The following is a 14897-nucleotide window of genomic DNA, read 5'->3' on the forward strand; positions in this document are numbered from 1 at the left end:
ATACACTACCGGTCAAAAGTTTTAGAACACCCTAATTTTTCCAGTTATTTATTGCAATTCAAGTCGTGCAAGTCCAATGAATAGCTTGAAATGGTACAAAGGTAAGTACTGAACAGCCAGAGGTTAAAAAAAAAGGTTTGGTTACCCAAAACTGAAAAATAATGTACATTTCAGAATTATACAAAAAGGCCTTTTTCAGGGAACACGAAGTGGGTTAACAATTCTGTAGCAATGAAGGTTGAATCAGCCTTGAAAGATGTGGCTACTAATTCCTACAGATGTTCCAACTTTTCTTGATAACATACAACCCCCTCTGTCTGCATAAAAGCAGTGTTGGAACACACTGTGGTACCAGACCCTCATGAGCATCAGGTGAACAGTATTGTACTGCAGAAAGTAGTGTGTTGCTACAAAAATGGCGAGAAAAAGGCAATTAACAATGGAAGAGAGACAGACCATCATAACACTTAAAAATGTAGGTCTTTCCTACATGGAAATTGCAAAGAAAGTCAAGGTGTCAGTGAGTACAGTTTTCTTCACCATCAAAAGGCACTCAGAAACTGGGGGAAACTCTGACAGGAAGTGGTCTGGCAGACCCAAAGCCACAACTGAATCAGAGAACAAGTTTCTGAGAGTTAACAGCTTGCGTGAAGGCGGCTCACAGGACAACAGATTCAAGCACAGCTTAATAGTGGTCGTAGTAAGCAAGTCTCAGTTTCAACTGTGAAGAGAAGACTTCGAGCTGCAGGTTTGACAGGACGAGTTGCAGCAAGAAAGCCATTGCTAAGATGTCAGAATAAGACAAAGAGGCTCTCCTGGGCCACGAAACGCTGCCATTGGACTACTGAAGACTGGAAGAAGGTATTATGGACTGATGAATCAAAATTTCAAATCTTCGGTTCATCACGCAGGATGTTTGTACGCCGTCGAGTAGGCGAGAGGATGGTTCCACAGTGTGTGACATCAACTGTCAAACATGGAGGAGGAAGTGTGATGGTCTGGGGCTGTTTTGCTGGATCCAGGGTCGGTGACTTGTACAGAGTGAGCGGCACCCTGAACTAATACGGCTACCACAGCATTCTGCAGTGCCATGCAATACCCTCTGGTATGCGCCTAGTTGGTCAGAGGTTCATCCTACAGCAAGATAATGACCCAAAACACAAGTCCAAGCTATGCCAAAACTACCTCAGGAAAAAAGGACAAGATGGTAAGTTTGAAAACATGGAGTGGCCAGCACAGTCTCCAGACTTAAACCCCATCGAGCTGGTTTGGGATGAACTGGACAGAAGAGTGAAAGCCAAGCAACCTACAAGTGCCACACATTTATGGGAACTTCTGAAACAGACTTGGGAAGAACTTTCTGAAGAATATTTGATTTCTATTGTAGAAAGAATGCCACGAGTGTGTTCAGCTGTTATATCTGCCAAAGGTGGCTACTTGATGAGTCAAAAGTTTAGAATACATTTTGGTCTATAAATTGATTATTTTTTCAACTCAAATTGCTTATTTGTTCTATTCTTTCATTTCAGAGTGCAATGACACAATGAACTGAATAATTTTCAGTAAAAAACTGGAAAAAGTGTGGTGTTCTAAAACTTTTGACCGGTAGTGTATATTTATATTTTCATGTCTGTGTCATATTCAGATTCAACCTAGACATAGAAACTATAGTGAAGGTGTCGGTTTTATGTAATGTTGCTGGTATGATGTCACTGTGACATCATCGGGTCTTATCTCTGTCTGTTTCTGCTGGAGAAGTGTCACACGTGAAAATAGGCGAGAGGCCAAATCTCTAGATCACGTGACACAGCCGTGAGGCGTGAGACGCAGTGAGTCCTCTCTAAGCTGTTACAGTGAAGCTGAAAATCAAGGCGTTCTGCAGCCGCCACACATCAGCGTACTCCTGGTCTTACACTGAGGCAGCAGCATCAAACAACTCAGTCTTTCACATTAACACTGTGCTGCTTTCAATCTTTGGTCAGCTAATCAGCTTCCTTCATACTCTGACTGTCCACTTCCAAGGTTATAATCTCAGTGGAAACGTCTCCATCGACCTCTGACATGTCTACAGGTGGTCAGTAGAGATCAGTAATTGTACAGACTGAAATACATGTGTCCACTCTTTGTGTGAGCTGGCTGCTGGTTTTTATTTTCTTCTACTCTTTGTTTTTGTTTTTGTTGAGTTGTAAAAAAGGGGTAAAAAAAGTGCCACTCGTTCTTTGAAAACACAGTAAAAAATGTAAGAAGTGGAGTTGACTCTGTTCTGACCTTCACCCACACTGAGCTGTACAACAAAGACAGGGCTCCTGTCTTTCATTCAAATACAGCCTGTTTCTCCATGAAGAACGCTCTCAGCTTCCTCTTCTTTAATGATCTTAAACAACAATGTAAAATCATCTCACTAGATTTGTGCTGAGCACAATTACATTCATGATTGTTATAAAAGCACTAACCTAAAAACCTGTTATTGAAAGATGAGAAAGTTGCAGAGCCACAGACACACACCTGCCTGCGTGCACACGGCGTGAGAGGAGCATCATGGGAATAAATGACAATAACAGATTTATAGATATTTGTGTCTGAATAACTCGCTGTTTCTCTCTCTCTGAGTCTAATCACGCAGAGACTACGAAGCAAACTGATTTTACTGAGGGTCACATGGTGTTATTCTCTGTTAGAGACTGTGTAAGCTACTCACATGCCACTAGGTTTACTGTGAGTGAACAGGCCACATTCTTACACTGGCTCATACACTACACTGAGCTCAGTGTCTCTGTCTGTCCCTGTCCGCACCTTTCGGTCTCTGCACTCTGTAGTGTGGAGACTCTGTCCTCGTGTTGTCATGGAGACTGGTGGTGGTGAAGTGAAGAAGCTGTATTTTGAATCAGTAGAGCTGTTTCCTTAACCTAATAGATCTGAATGTTCACATGTGGACATTATTTGTGTTTGTGTGTGTGTGTCTCAGGAACAAGGCGGGCTGGCTGGACAGTGAGCTCAACATGTTCACTCAGCAGTACCTCCACCACAGCAAGTGAAGACGGACTGAACTGCTGCTGCTGCTTCTGAACTGTAGGACGAAGAGAGGAACCAACATCATTGTCGTCAGAGGGACAGGACAGTCTGTACATCTGACGTGAGTGGAGGGAGACCCTGAGTGGAGGAGGTCTGGTTCTGTACACATGTTACTGTTGTATAAAACCAGAACTACATGTCCTGTCAGTCTGTGTCCTGGTATTTCCAGAACTACATGTCCCCCCAGTCTGTGTCCTGGTCTCTCCAGAACTACATGTCCCCCCAGTCTGTGTCCTGGTATTTCCAGAACTACATGTCCCCCCAGTCTGTGTCCTGGTATCTCCAGAACAATATGTGTCCTGGTCTCTCCAGAACTACATGTCCCCTCAGTCCCTCCACTCTGAGTCCTCGAGCTGCAACAACACTGGTTCCTACTGAAGACATAGATCTTTAAAACACCTCTCAGATATAGAATATGTTCATCCTTAAAACCTGCAGCTGCACTTCAGTCTTCATGAGTTCAACAGAAGATGTGCTTTGGTTGGGGACTATTTTCTGTTGCGTGTGTTCCTGGCCGAACTCAGAGGAAGAACACGTGTCAGGACACAATAAGGAACATAAAGATGAACTCATGGTTTTAGTCAGGTGTAATATTTAGAGCACTGAAGTTGATTTTACACTGATCTTTAATAACCTCATGTACCAGAGATGTTAGTGTGAAATGAAGGCTGTGACTCAGCTGATGTGTCATCATCATCATCATCATCATCATCACATTATCTGCTTTGACGCTGACAGATGTTTTCATGTGTAAAACATCTGTGTTAGAGAAGACTTTGTGTGTATCATCTCTGCTTCCTCCTGTTAAACTCTCACACTTCTTCTTTTTGTTGCACTGAATGTGTGTGTGGTTAGGAAACCGCCGCTACATGTGATATTAATAATGATAATTATAGCCACATATGATGGAGATGTGCGTGTGGCCAACAACAGCAGTCCGCTTCTGAGGCGTGTATATAATGTAATTTAATAATCTGCCTTTCAATTGGAAACAAGGACACATCAGACTGGATGGTCTGGGTCCTGGTCCTGGGTCTGAGTGAGTCCTGGTTGATTGAAACTATAGACTGTTGCTATGTGAACAGGTGGGTCTGCTGCCACACGACCCTTCATCAGAGTGAAGATGTGCACTTTACTGAGCTGCTGCTGCTTTAGATTCTTTCTTCTTCATAAAGGTTATAGACGATGCTGGAGGGGGAGGTGCCTGCATGCGGTGATTGTTGTAGATTGTTCACCTGTTCAAATGTTCAAACGTGTGTATGTAAAAAAATAAAAAAAAATAAAGGTGACACAACCATTAAACAAGTGTGTTTACAGTGTGTTAAACCACAGGCTGAGGCCTATCATAGGCACTGAGTGAGGTTTCATCAGTTGTCATCATAAGTGCATATGTTGCATAATATTCTGAAAATCTCCTTTATGTTCATGTTAAAAACTGTTTGAACAGCCCCCTCTCCCCCAATCACCAGAGTCGAGGCCCCGCCCACAGCTCCCCACACTCTGACAGCAGAGGACCTGCTTATAGGTAGAGACAGATATACTGAATCCAGTGCTTTCTCTTTACAAGTAAGACATATTTGGGTTTCCTATATGATATAATGTTCTGAGAACTCTCCTACATCAGTTACCAATGATATATGTTAACAGGAAAATATGATTTCCTTGTCAAAATGGTAAAATGTGAGTGCAGCCTTCTGAAAGTTACAAAATAAAACTTTTTTGGTACTCGTTAAGGGCACCAAACTCACCAGGCGAGTCTGTTGAACCATCCCACTCAAACAGGTGTAATTGGCTGACAAAGTGGTACTTAACCCAATCAATTGCTCTCACACTTAATGCTGACAACAATGGCACCACATGGGAGAGCACTGTCTGGAGACTTGAGAAACAGAATTATTTCATTGCACAGAAAAGGGCACGGGTACAAGAGGATTAGCAAATCAATGTTATTAAGTCTGGACACAGTAGCAAAAGTGATACAGAAATTCAAAAAGGATGGAAACGTCCTGGTTGTCGTAAGCTTTCACCTCGAGATGAGCGAGTTTTGTTGAGAAAAGTGCAAGAGAATCGGCAAGCAAGTGCCTCAGACCAAACTGGAATGACTGTTTCATCTCACAGTAAGACGCACCCCACACAGAAGTGGAATGCATGGCTGTCGTGCACGCAGGAAGCCACTGCTGAAGCCAGAGCACAGGAAAGCCTGTTTAGCCTTTGCCAAGGCCCATATTGACAAAGGTGGAGACTTTTGGAATCTATACTCTGGTCTGATGAGACCAAAGTCAATCCTTTTCGATCTGATGGCATCCAAAATGTATGGTGTCACAAGGAGGACGATTACAGTGAGAAGTGCATGGTTCCCACAGTGAAGTATGGCGGTGGTTAAGTTCTTAAATGGGGACAATATGTTGTGAACTTGTACACTCCATACCAAGAAGGGTCAGTGCAGTTCTTAAAAGTAAGGGAGGACATACTGAGTACTAAAATATTACAGGGGTGTACTCATCAAGAAACCCTAGATTTAAGCAAAGCTGCCTAATTTACTTATTTCTTTTCTCATTTAGGAAAAAAAAATGTTTCTTCATGTTCAGAGGAGGTGTACTCATTTATGCTGTGTACTGTACATGCTGGGATCCAAAAGACTAAGACCAAATTCCCATTCATTTCAATGGGACACTATAGGATGCACTGATTGTGCACTGAGGCAAAGATACTGAAGTACAGAGCTTTAATAAACACATGTGAGCTCCCACCTCTGTACACTTTACCTTTCACTGTTTCCAGGAACTTTGCCTCATGTGGCCATTTGACCAGCAGGTGGCAGAATGACATCACTGACTTCTGAGCACAGTCACCTGTGTTAGGAGTCCAGATTCGGGTCCAGGTCCAGGTTTGTAGCAGCTACAGCTGACAATAGTTCAAGGTCCTACAAAGAGTTAATATTGACCTGTAGATCTGAAGGATCAGGTCCAGGTCTGTCCTCAGTCTTTTGGGATGAACCAGTGGTGGAGTCCAGAACCTCCTAACTGACTGAGTTGAAGTGACATCTTCAGTTCTACCTGAACTCACTGTGAACACACACATTTACATTATATATTTACTGGAACTGGGGAACATGTTTATTTCCTGTGTGTGATATGATTGTGATTGGTTGTGATAGTGTCATCCACACCTGCAGCAGAGGAAATCACCATCACAACCTTTCACATGGTTGATGACACAAAATAATGTCAAATTAAACCAGAATTTTCGGTGAAAAACGAGAAGCTGCTGATGCTCTGTGAAATGACATCACTGCTACATTAAAATATATTTTACAGAAAATTAACAGTCACAATACTACTTGTTAATCTGAGTAATTGATAATTGATGCATATTCTTCCCTTTAAAAGTAAAAATTTCATCAAATTTGACTTTAGCTTGATCGTAGTGACAACACTGAATAACAGATCAATAGTGGATCTTTAGTTTACATTGAGCAGCATTACACATCATCATAAAATGTATCCATATACTTCAGTCATTTGTCACCTGCAGACGTACAGTGGATATAAAGTCTACACACCCCTGTTAAAATGCCAGGTTTCTGTGATGTAAAAAAAAATTAGAGCAAGATAAGTCATTTCAGAACATGTTCCACCTTTACTGTGACCTATAACCTGTACAATTCAATTGAAAGCAAACTGAAATCATTTAGGGGGAAAAAAACTAAAATAATGTGGTTGCAGAAGTGTGCACAACCTTTTATAATCGGGGATGAGGCTGTGTTCAGAATCACATTCAAACTCATGCTAAATAGTAATCAGTACACACCTGCCATCAATTAAAGTGACCCCCCCAAATAAAGTTCAGCTGTTCTGTGGATTTTCCTGACACTTACTCAGTTGAATCTCACAGAGAAAGCCATGGTCCACAAAGAGCACAGACAGCATCAAAGGATCTCATTGTAGGATGCACAATAACACACATTTGTATTAGTTTAATTTGGAAAGCTCTTTTCAGCAGGGTTTCCAAGGGTCATGAAAAGTCTAGGCCTTGAAAAGTCTTAAAAACGTCAAGGTTTTACATACTAGGTTTTAAATAGCTTACGTTTAGGCGGCATGAAATTATCTTACAGCACAATGTAAATTGGTTCCCTGTTGTAGTTCTTTCTTTCAATGGTCCACATATACCACGCTGTACTAAAACTACAAAGGAGAACAACGTGGAACTGGTAGCTGATACAAATGTTGCAGCCCGGTCGGAATTTATCGCCGCACACACAGCTGGTCATGGTTTGCGAAGTAACTGTGTTTTGTATGTTTTTCCTACTAACATCCTTTTCAGATGCACACTTTCACACTTATACACACATATACAAATACACATATAGACTATAGACAGCATAAACACACATACCACCAAGTCACTCACTCACTCACTCACTCACTCACTCACTCACTCACTCACTCACTCACTCACTCACTCACTCTCAAGTCTTTCTATGGCCCTGTTCAGACCTGGTATTAAGATGCGTCTTCAGTCGTCAGTTCACACCTGGATTTAAAATGCGTCTCCGCATATGTCTCGATTGAGCACTTGTGATTGGATCTCTCGTCCCTGCTTTATTAGCCAATTGACAGACGGGTCTGTTGTCAATATGCTTTTGTGTATGTGTGCGTGTGAGTGAGTGAGTGAATGAGAAAGAGGGAGTGAGCGAAAGAGATAGAGAGTGAGTGGGGCACGGAGAGGTTGAGCAAATAATGTGCTGCGCACAGGTCAACAACTGTAGAATCGAAAGAGAAGTCTGTAATTCCAATTTTGGAGGATAATATGCATGTATGTTGTCTCCCCTCTATACTTCCTATATTAGTTCCTGCCAGGTGACACTGGTTTGCAGTCGCAACTGTCTGTTGTCTGTTCGATAGACATTCTTTGTTTTTGTATTTATAATATTAATATATCACAGAAAGTGATATGAAACTGATCATAGATCACATGTAACCATTTTTAAACATTTTCCACTACACAAAGTGATGAGTATTCAATGATCAAGTATCACAGGTTAAGTATCAGTTCCATGTATAGTCAAATTTTGTGGATTTGCAGGTTTTTTCAATTCCACAGTTTGAGTTACAAGTAACCGTATTATAGTAGTATTAGTTTTTTTTTCCTTCTTTTCAGATCATTTTCTTGTTGTATTATGTTGTCTTCATTTGGCTGAAGGGTATTTCTCAATATTGCTTTGTACATATTTTATAAGTGATGGAAAATAGATCCTCTTACAATGAAAGATATTGCTAATTTGTAGGCAATAAATTGTAAAGGCCATATTATCAGATAATTTCCGGGGATAATCTGACGTTTGGAGTCCTGTCTGAATGCTTAGTTTGTTTTTAATATAATAAACAACACCAGGAACAATTCTCCAGGAACTCATACTCATCTCACGTCTTCTAGTCAAAATGCAGGTTTAGTTCCTGTGTTCATCAAATGATTCTTGGTGCCCTGGGGAACATCCTGAGGTAGAAATGCTATACAAGTAGGAAAAACACAACTGTATACTTTGCATTTGACCACCCTTTTTTTTTGTTTTTACATTTCAGTTGTTGTTTTCTTTCTCACTTAGATGCTGTGAAAAGCAGCCTAGCCGAGGATCTGAAGTGGTTGTGTACTACATGTGATAACAATCTCCTGTATTGTTCATATGTCTGGTTTTTGGGGTAGGGTGGCAAAACGGAAGCCTTTTCTTATGAAGAAAAACATCCAAGCCATGCTAAATTTTGCAAAAATATACATCAAGTCTGTCAAAAGCATGTTGGCAAATGTGTTATGGTCTGATGAAGAACACCATACCCATGGTGAAGCATGGTGTGGCAGCAGCATGCTTTGGGGCTGTTTTTCTTCAGCTGGAACTGGGGCCTTAATCAAGGTGGAGGGAATGATGAACAGTTCCAAATAAAAGTTTGCACAAAACCTTTAGGAGTCTGCTCTAAAGCTGTAGAGGAACAGGAATTTTATTTTGCTGATAGACTCCTACACAAAAAGATTTTTTGTTTTTATTTTATTTTTCACCCCGAAAACATTTCAGTTTGTTTTCAAATTGAATTGGACAGGTTATAGGTCACATACAGTACAGGCCAAAAGTTTGGACACACTCATTCAATGTGTTTTCTTTATTTTCATGACTATTTACATTGTAGATTCTCACTGAAGGCATCAAAACTATGAATGAACACATATGGAATTATGTACTTAACAAAAAAGTGTGAAATAACTCTTAAATAGGTCTTATATTTTAGATTCCTCAAAGTAGCCGCCCTTTGCTTTTTTGATAGTGCTGCAAACCCTTGGTGTTCTCTCAATAAGCTTCAAGAGGTAGTCACCTGAAATGGTTTTCACTTCACAGGTGTGCCTTGTCAGGGTTAATTAGTGGAATTTCTTGCCTTATTAATGGGGTTGGGACCATCAGTTGTGTTGTGCAGAAGTCAGGTTGATACACAGCCGACAGCCCTATTGGACAACTGTTAGAATTCATATTATGGCAAGAACCAATCAGCTAAGTAAAGAGAAACGAGTGGCCATCATTACTTTAAGAAATGAAGGTCAGTCAGTGCGGAAAATTGCAAAAACTTTGAATGTGTCCCCAAGTGCAGTTGCAAAAACCATCAAGCGCTACAACGAAACTGGCTCACATGAGGATCGCCCCAGGAAAGGAAGACCAAGAGTCACCTCTGCTGCTGAGGATAAGTTCATCCGAGTCACCAGCCTCAGAAATCGCAAGTTAACAGCAGCTCAGATTAGAGACCAGATGAAAGCCACACAGAGTTCTAGCAGCAGACACATCTCTAAAACAACTGTTAAGAGGAGACTGCGCAAATCAGGCCTTCATGGTCAAATAGCTGCTAGGAAACCACTGCTAAGGAGAGGCAACAAGCAGAAGAGATTTGTTTGGGCCAAGAAACACAAGGAATGGACATTAGACCAGTGGAAATCTGTGCTTTGGTCTGATGAGTCCAAATTTGAGATCTTTGGTTCCAACCGCCGTGTCTTTGTGCGACACAGAAAAGGTGAACGGATGGATTCTACATGCCTGGTTCCCACAGTGAAGCATGGAGGAGGAGGTGTGATGGTGTGGGGGTGCTTTGCTGGTGACACTGTTGGGGATTTATTCAAAATTGAAGGCATACTGAACCAGCATGGCTACCACAGCATCCTGCAGCGACATGCCATCCCATCCGGTTTGCGTTTAGTTGGACCATCATTTATTTTTCAACAGGACAATGACCCCAAACACACCTCCAGGCTGTGTAAGGGCTATTTGACCAAGAAGGAGAGTGATGGAGTGCTGCGCCAGATGACCTGGCCTCCACAGTCACCGGACCTGAACCCAATCGAGATGGTTTGGGGTGAGCTGGACCGCAGAGTGAAGGCAAAAGGGCCAACAAGTGCTAAGCATCTCTGGGAACTCCTTCAAGACTGTTGGAAAACCATTTCAGGTGACTGCCTCTTGAAGCTCATCAAGAAAATGCCAAGAGTGTGCAAAGCAGTAATCAGAGCAAAGGGTGGCTACTTTGAAGAAACTAGAATATAAGACATGTTTTCAGTTATTTCATACTTTTTTGTTAAATACATAATTCCACATGTGTTCATGCATAGTTTTGATGCCTTCAGTGAGAATCTACAATGTAAATAGTCATGAAAATAAAGGAAACGCATTGAATGAGAAGGTGTGTCCAAACTTTTGGCCTGTACTGTAAGTTCTGAATTTGTTTTTTTCTTGCTCTCATTTTTTTACCACACGGCATTCACAGGGCTGTGTAGACTTTTTTTTATATCCACTGTACGTCTGCAGGTACAGTGGATATAAAAGTAGTAAATAAATAATAAATAAATAATACATTTATAAACACACCTGTACAATTGATTTATGTGGATTCCCATATTGTCAAATTACAAATTTGACATTTCAAAAGGACTTGAGTCTGCTGGTATTTTTGCTGAATTACACTCACCTACATGTTTAATTTTTTACAGTGTACAAAATTTTACCTTCTACATTGTTTAAAAGATTTGACACCCTGATCATTCATATGGGAAAACTGGGTGAAAAAAGAGTAGGCTAATAATAGAGGAGGATTTGTGCTGAATGTAGTAAAAGCGTACTTGTATCCACTGAAGCAGTTACCAAACTCCAAAATATACATATACAAAAAATCAAACAAACATGTATTAAGATACAAACTGTGTAATTAAATGAATGAAAAGGCCTTTATTTGTGTTTGCTGAGCTGAATGAACATTTGTGTTTGTGGTCATCAAAGTGGACAACCATGCTGGTGCATGTACACGCAAAAGACAGTGAGTCACCCTTATTATAAAAGACTATTATATATTCATGTCAGAAAGTGGCTCAGTGCATGTGACAAAGAGGAGATGAATAATGTTTCATTGGAAATAAAACAACACAGGGAATTTTGTGTTACAGCAAAGCGTCTGAATACTTTTGTCCATCAGTAGTGAAGGTCAGTGTTCCTGTTGAACACAGCAGAAATGTCAAAACAAACCTAAAGAACATTATATTATATTATTATATGTTATACACTGCTCATAATGTGACTCATTAGTGTGTATGGCCCTCACATGCACTCCCGACATCTGGGCATGCTCCTGATGAGTGGGCAGATGGTGTCCTGGGGGATCTCCTCCCAGAACTGGATCAGGGCATCAGTGAGCTCCTGGACGGTCTGTGGTGGTACTTGGCGACGTCAGATGCACCGATACATAACGTCCCATAGGTGCTCAATTGGATTCAGGTCAGGGGAACGTGAGGGCCAATCAATGGCATCAATGCCTTCATCATCCAGGAACTGCCTACACACGCTGGCCACATGAGGCCGGGCGTTGTCCTGCACCAGGAGGAACCCAGGGCCCACTGCACCAGCATGAGGTCTGACAGTCGCTCTGAGGATTTCATCCCAGTACCCAGGTGAAATTGATTCACAATCACTTGTGCTTCCTAAATGGACAGATTGATATCCCTGAAGTTTAACCGACTTGCTGTTACACTGTAATGATTAAGTGTTCCCTTAATTTTTTGAGCAGTGTATGAGTGTTATATAAGACTGACAGATGAAGTCAAATTAATAGAAACAATACACTGACACATAGTGGTCTAGTTGGGGTGTTAGATCAGATTTCTTCCTACCATTGTTGGGGGGCTCCTGTGTTTTTGTGGTACCTGAAAGACTTAAGTGTTTGACTCCATGAAAACCAACAACAACTGTGCAGAATCAGATAGTGCTCTCATCACAAGAAAATCCTTTTCTTTATCCATGATTTGCTCACAGATGTCTTCACCTCGTGTATCTAGACCAGCTGATTCAGGAGACAGTTTGCACCTGATCAGGACTCGTAGTCTCAGCAGCCAGTCAGACTCTACATGTAGAAGCTCATCCACACCTCTCAGTCAGTGCAGATCTGGTAACCTGCTGATGATGGCTGCAACTAAGTGATTTAGACAGTTCAGTTTAGTCAGCAGGTCATGTGATGACAGATATTATATTATATTACAGCCACTCTGTCTGAAAATGAGTTTCTTTTATGTTTGCCCTAACCTCTCTGTCTTGACTGATTCCAAGTCAGTGACGTAAGATACAAACACACCCCCCCCCCTCACACTGTGACATCAGCCACACTATGAGAGGAGACCAAGAACCTGATGGTGAGCTGAGCTCCAGAGATCCTGTGTGGAGAAGGACAACCATCAAATCTGTTTCCTACAGACTCTGAGAACTGAGACCAACAGTACAGTCCTGGTCTCATCAGACCAGAGAATCTGGTTTCTCTCATTCTCAGAGTCCTTTAGCTGCGTCTTTACAAACTGTCCCTGAGGAGAGGCTTCATCTGGACTCTCTGACATGAAGACCAGATCAGTGGAGAGCTGCAATGATGGTTGTTTCTGGATATTTCTCTGGCGCTCAGCTCACCATCAGGTTCTTGGTCTCCTCTCTTCTCCCTGATGTTTCAGTTAGTCCAGGTCCAGTTCTATAAGAGTCCTGGTTGTTCCAGAGTTGTTCCAGACGACTGCTCTTCTAGAACCTTCAATTTTCTCTTTGTCACCATGGAGAGTTGAGTGAAGACTGATGAGGAGACAAACTAATTTAAAAGATTTAACATAAAACTTCAACATGTGAAGACTTTCAGAATTAACTGAATCAACATTATTAATTCATTGAATAATAATAAGAAAACAGATGAAAAGTAGCTGCCGTGTCTTTCACAGACAGTCAGTCCTGGTCCTTCAGAAGTCCATGATGATGAAGATACAGAAAAGTAGAAATGCATGGCAGTAATAGCACATTGTCAGTTTTTAACAGCCCCCCCCAAACATTCACAAATCATTTTTCCAGGGGAGCTCATGTCCTGTTTAGAGGAGCGGAGAACAGTCCTGGGGGCCTGAGGGTCTGGGGGCCGTCAGCTGCTTCAAACCAAGCTGCACTCAAAAGTAAAGGGGCAGCAAGAGAAATGACACAGCAGGTGAAAGCTGTTCGTTAGTTTCTACATAGTGTTTGTTCTTGTCGTGAACAATAATATTAAAGTTCAGTCCTTAATTAGTATAATACAAACATTGTACCAAAGGGATCTCGTGCAGACTGAAGATATTATTCAACATCATCATCATCATCATCATCATCATCATGCTGTCCACTTTTACTCCTGTGAAAAATTGCTCCATGAATAGGCGCTTCACACAGCTCTTTAGCAAACGAAATGCATCTTGCATGGTGGATCTGATCCACAAAATGGCAACATTGATCCTGGAGGTTTCTCTGAGCCTCATGAAGGTCCCATGCTCTGCTGGTGTGAGAGCCTGGCTTGTTCTTGCTGTAATGGCCTGTGAAAAAACAAGTTAGCGATGCTTTGGCCGGAGCCGTAACACGCCAGCCGACAGTAAAAAATACCAAACCATAAGAAATTGGCTATGTCTCCAGAGCCGGATTTGAGTTCTGAGATCTTTGAGTTTGTGTTTGTGTCTTGGCTCAGTGTGACTGATGATGATGATGATGATGCTAAATATGGTCAAACCACTAGAGGGACAATGAAATGCGGCATATTCACACTAACTGCAGACAGCTCGTCACCTCAGCCTCCTCTGGTCCTCAGTGTTCTCCAGGACGAGGATCTGGTGGTGTGTCCTCCGGGGCCTCCGGGGCCTCCGGGGCCCGGTGACATGTTACCTATGGAGTGTGGTTCCTGACCATGTGAACTCCAGTGTGTCAGCTCCGCTGCAGTTTTGTTTGGTTCAGCTCACACACCATGTCTCTGTATCAAATACTACTCATAATCTTAATTAGTGAGGTTTGGCCACGGTGGCCAGAACAGTCAGTGGCCCCTTACAACTCAAAATGGATGTTCAAATTGTATGGAAATAATTCCCTCCATTAGAAATCGGATTAGTGTTTGAGCTAACGTTTGTGTTTCACTTGTTTAGTGAGACCTCCATGCTTTCTGATCCAGAAGAAAAACAGCTGCTCATTTAGAGGAGATGAGACGAGGTGACAAGGAGAGGAGAGGAGAGGAGAAAAGGAGAGGAAATAAGGAGATGAGAGGAGAGAGGAGAGGAGAGGAGAGGAGAGGAGAGGAGAGGAGAGGAGAGGAGAGAGGAGAGGAGAGGAAATGAGAGAGGTGAGGAGAGGAGAGGAAACGAGAGGAGAGGAAAGGTAAGGGGGGCGAGAGAGGAGAGGAGAGGAAATGAGAGAGGAGAGGAAACAAGGAGAGGAGAGGAGAAGAGAGCAGAGGAGAGGAAACAAGGAGGGGAGAGGAGGGTAGAGGAGAGGAAATGAGGAG

General features: G+C 42.0%; 1 protein-coding gene across 1 annotated transcript in view; it reads left to right on the forward strand.

The window, feature by feature from the left end:
- Nucleotides 1–4358, forward strand: part of mfn2 (mitofusin 2) — a 22282-nt gene extending 17924 nt beyond the window's left edge. The window contains exon 18 of the mRNA XM_022741572.1: nt 2966–4358. Within this exon, the coding sequence (XP_022597293.1) occupies nt 2966–3035 (70 nt within the window). The 3' untranslated portion in view covers nt 3036–4358. The remainder of the gene's footprint in view (nt 1–2965) is intronic.
- The last annotated feature ends 10539 nt before the right edge of the window (nt 4359–14897 follow it).

This window comes from Seriola dumerili, unplaced genomic scaffold, assembly GCF_002260705.1.
Source record: "Seriola dumerili isolate Sdu_G_001 unplaced genomic scaffold, Sdu_1.0 BDQW01000056.1, whole genome shotgun sequence".
Classification (NCBI taxonomy): Eukaryota; Metazoa; Chordata; class Actinopteri; order Carangiformes; family Carangidae; genus Seriola; species Seriola dumerili.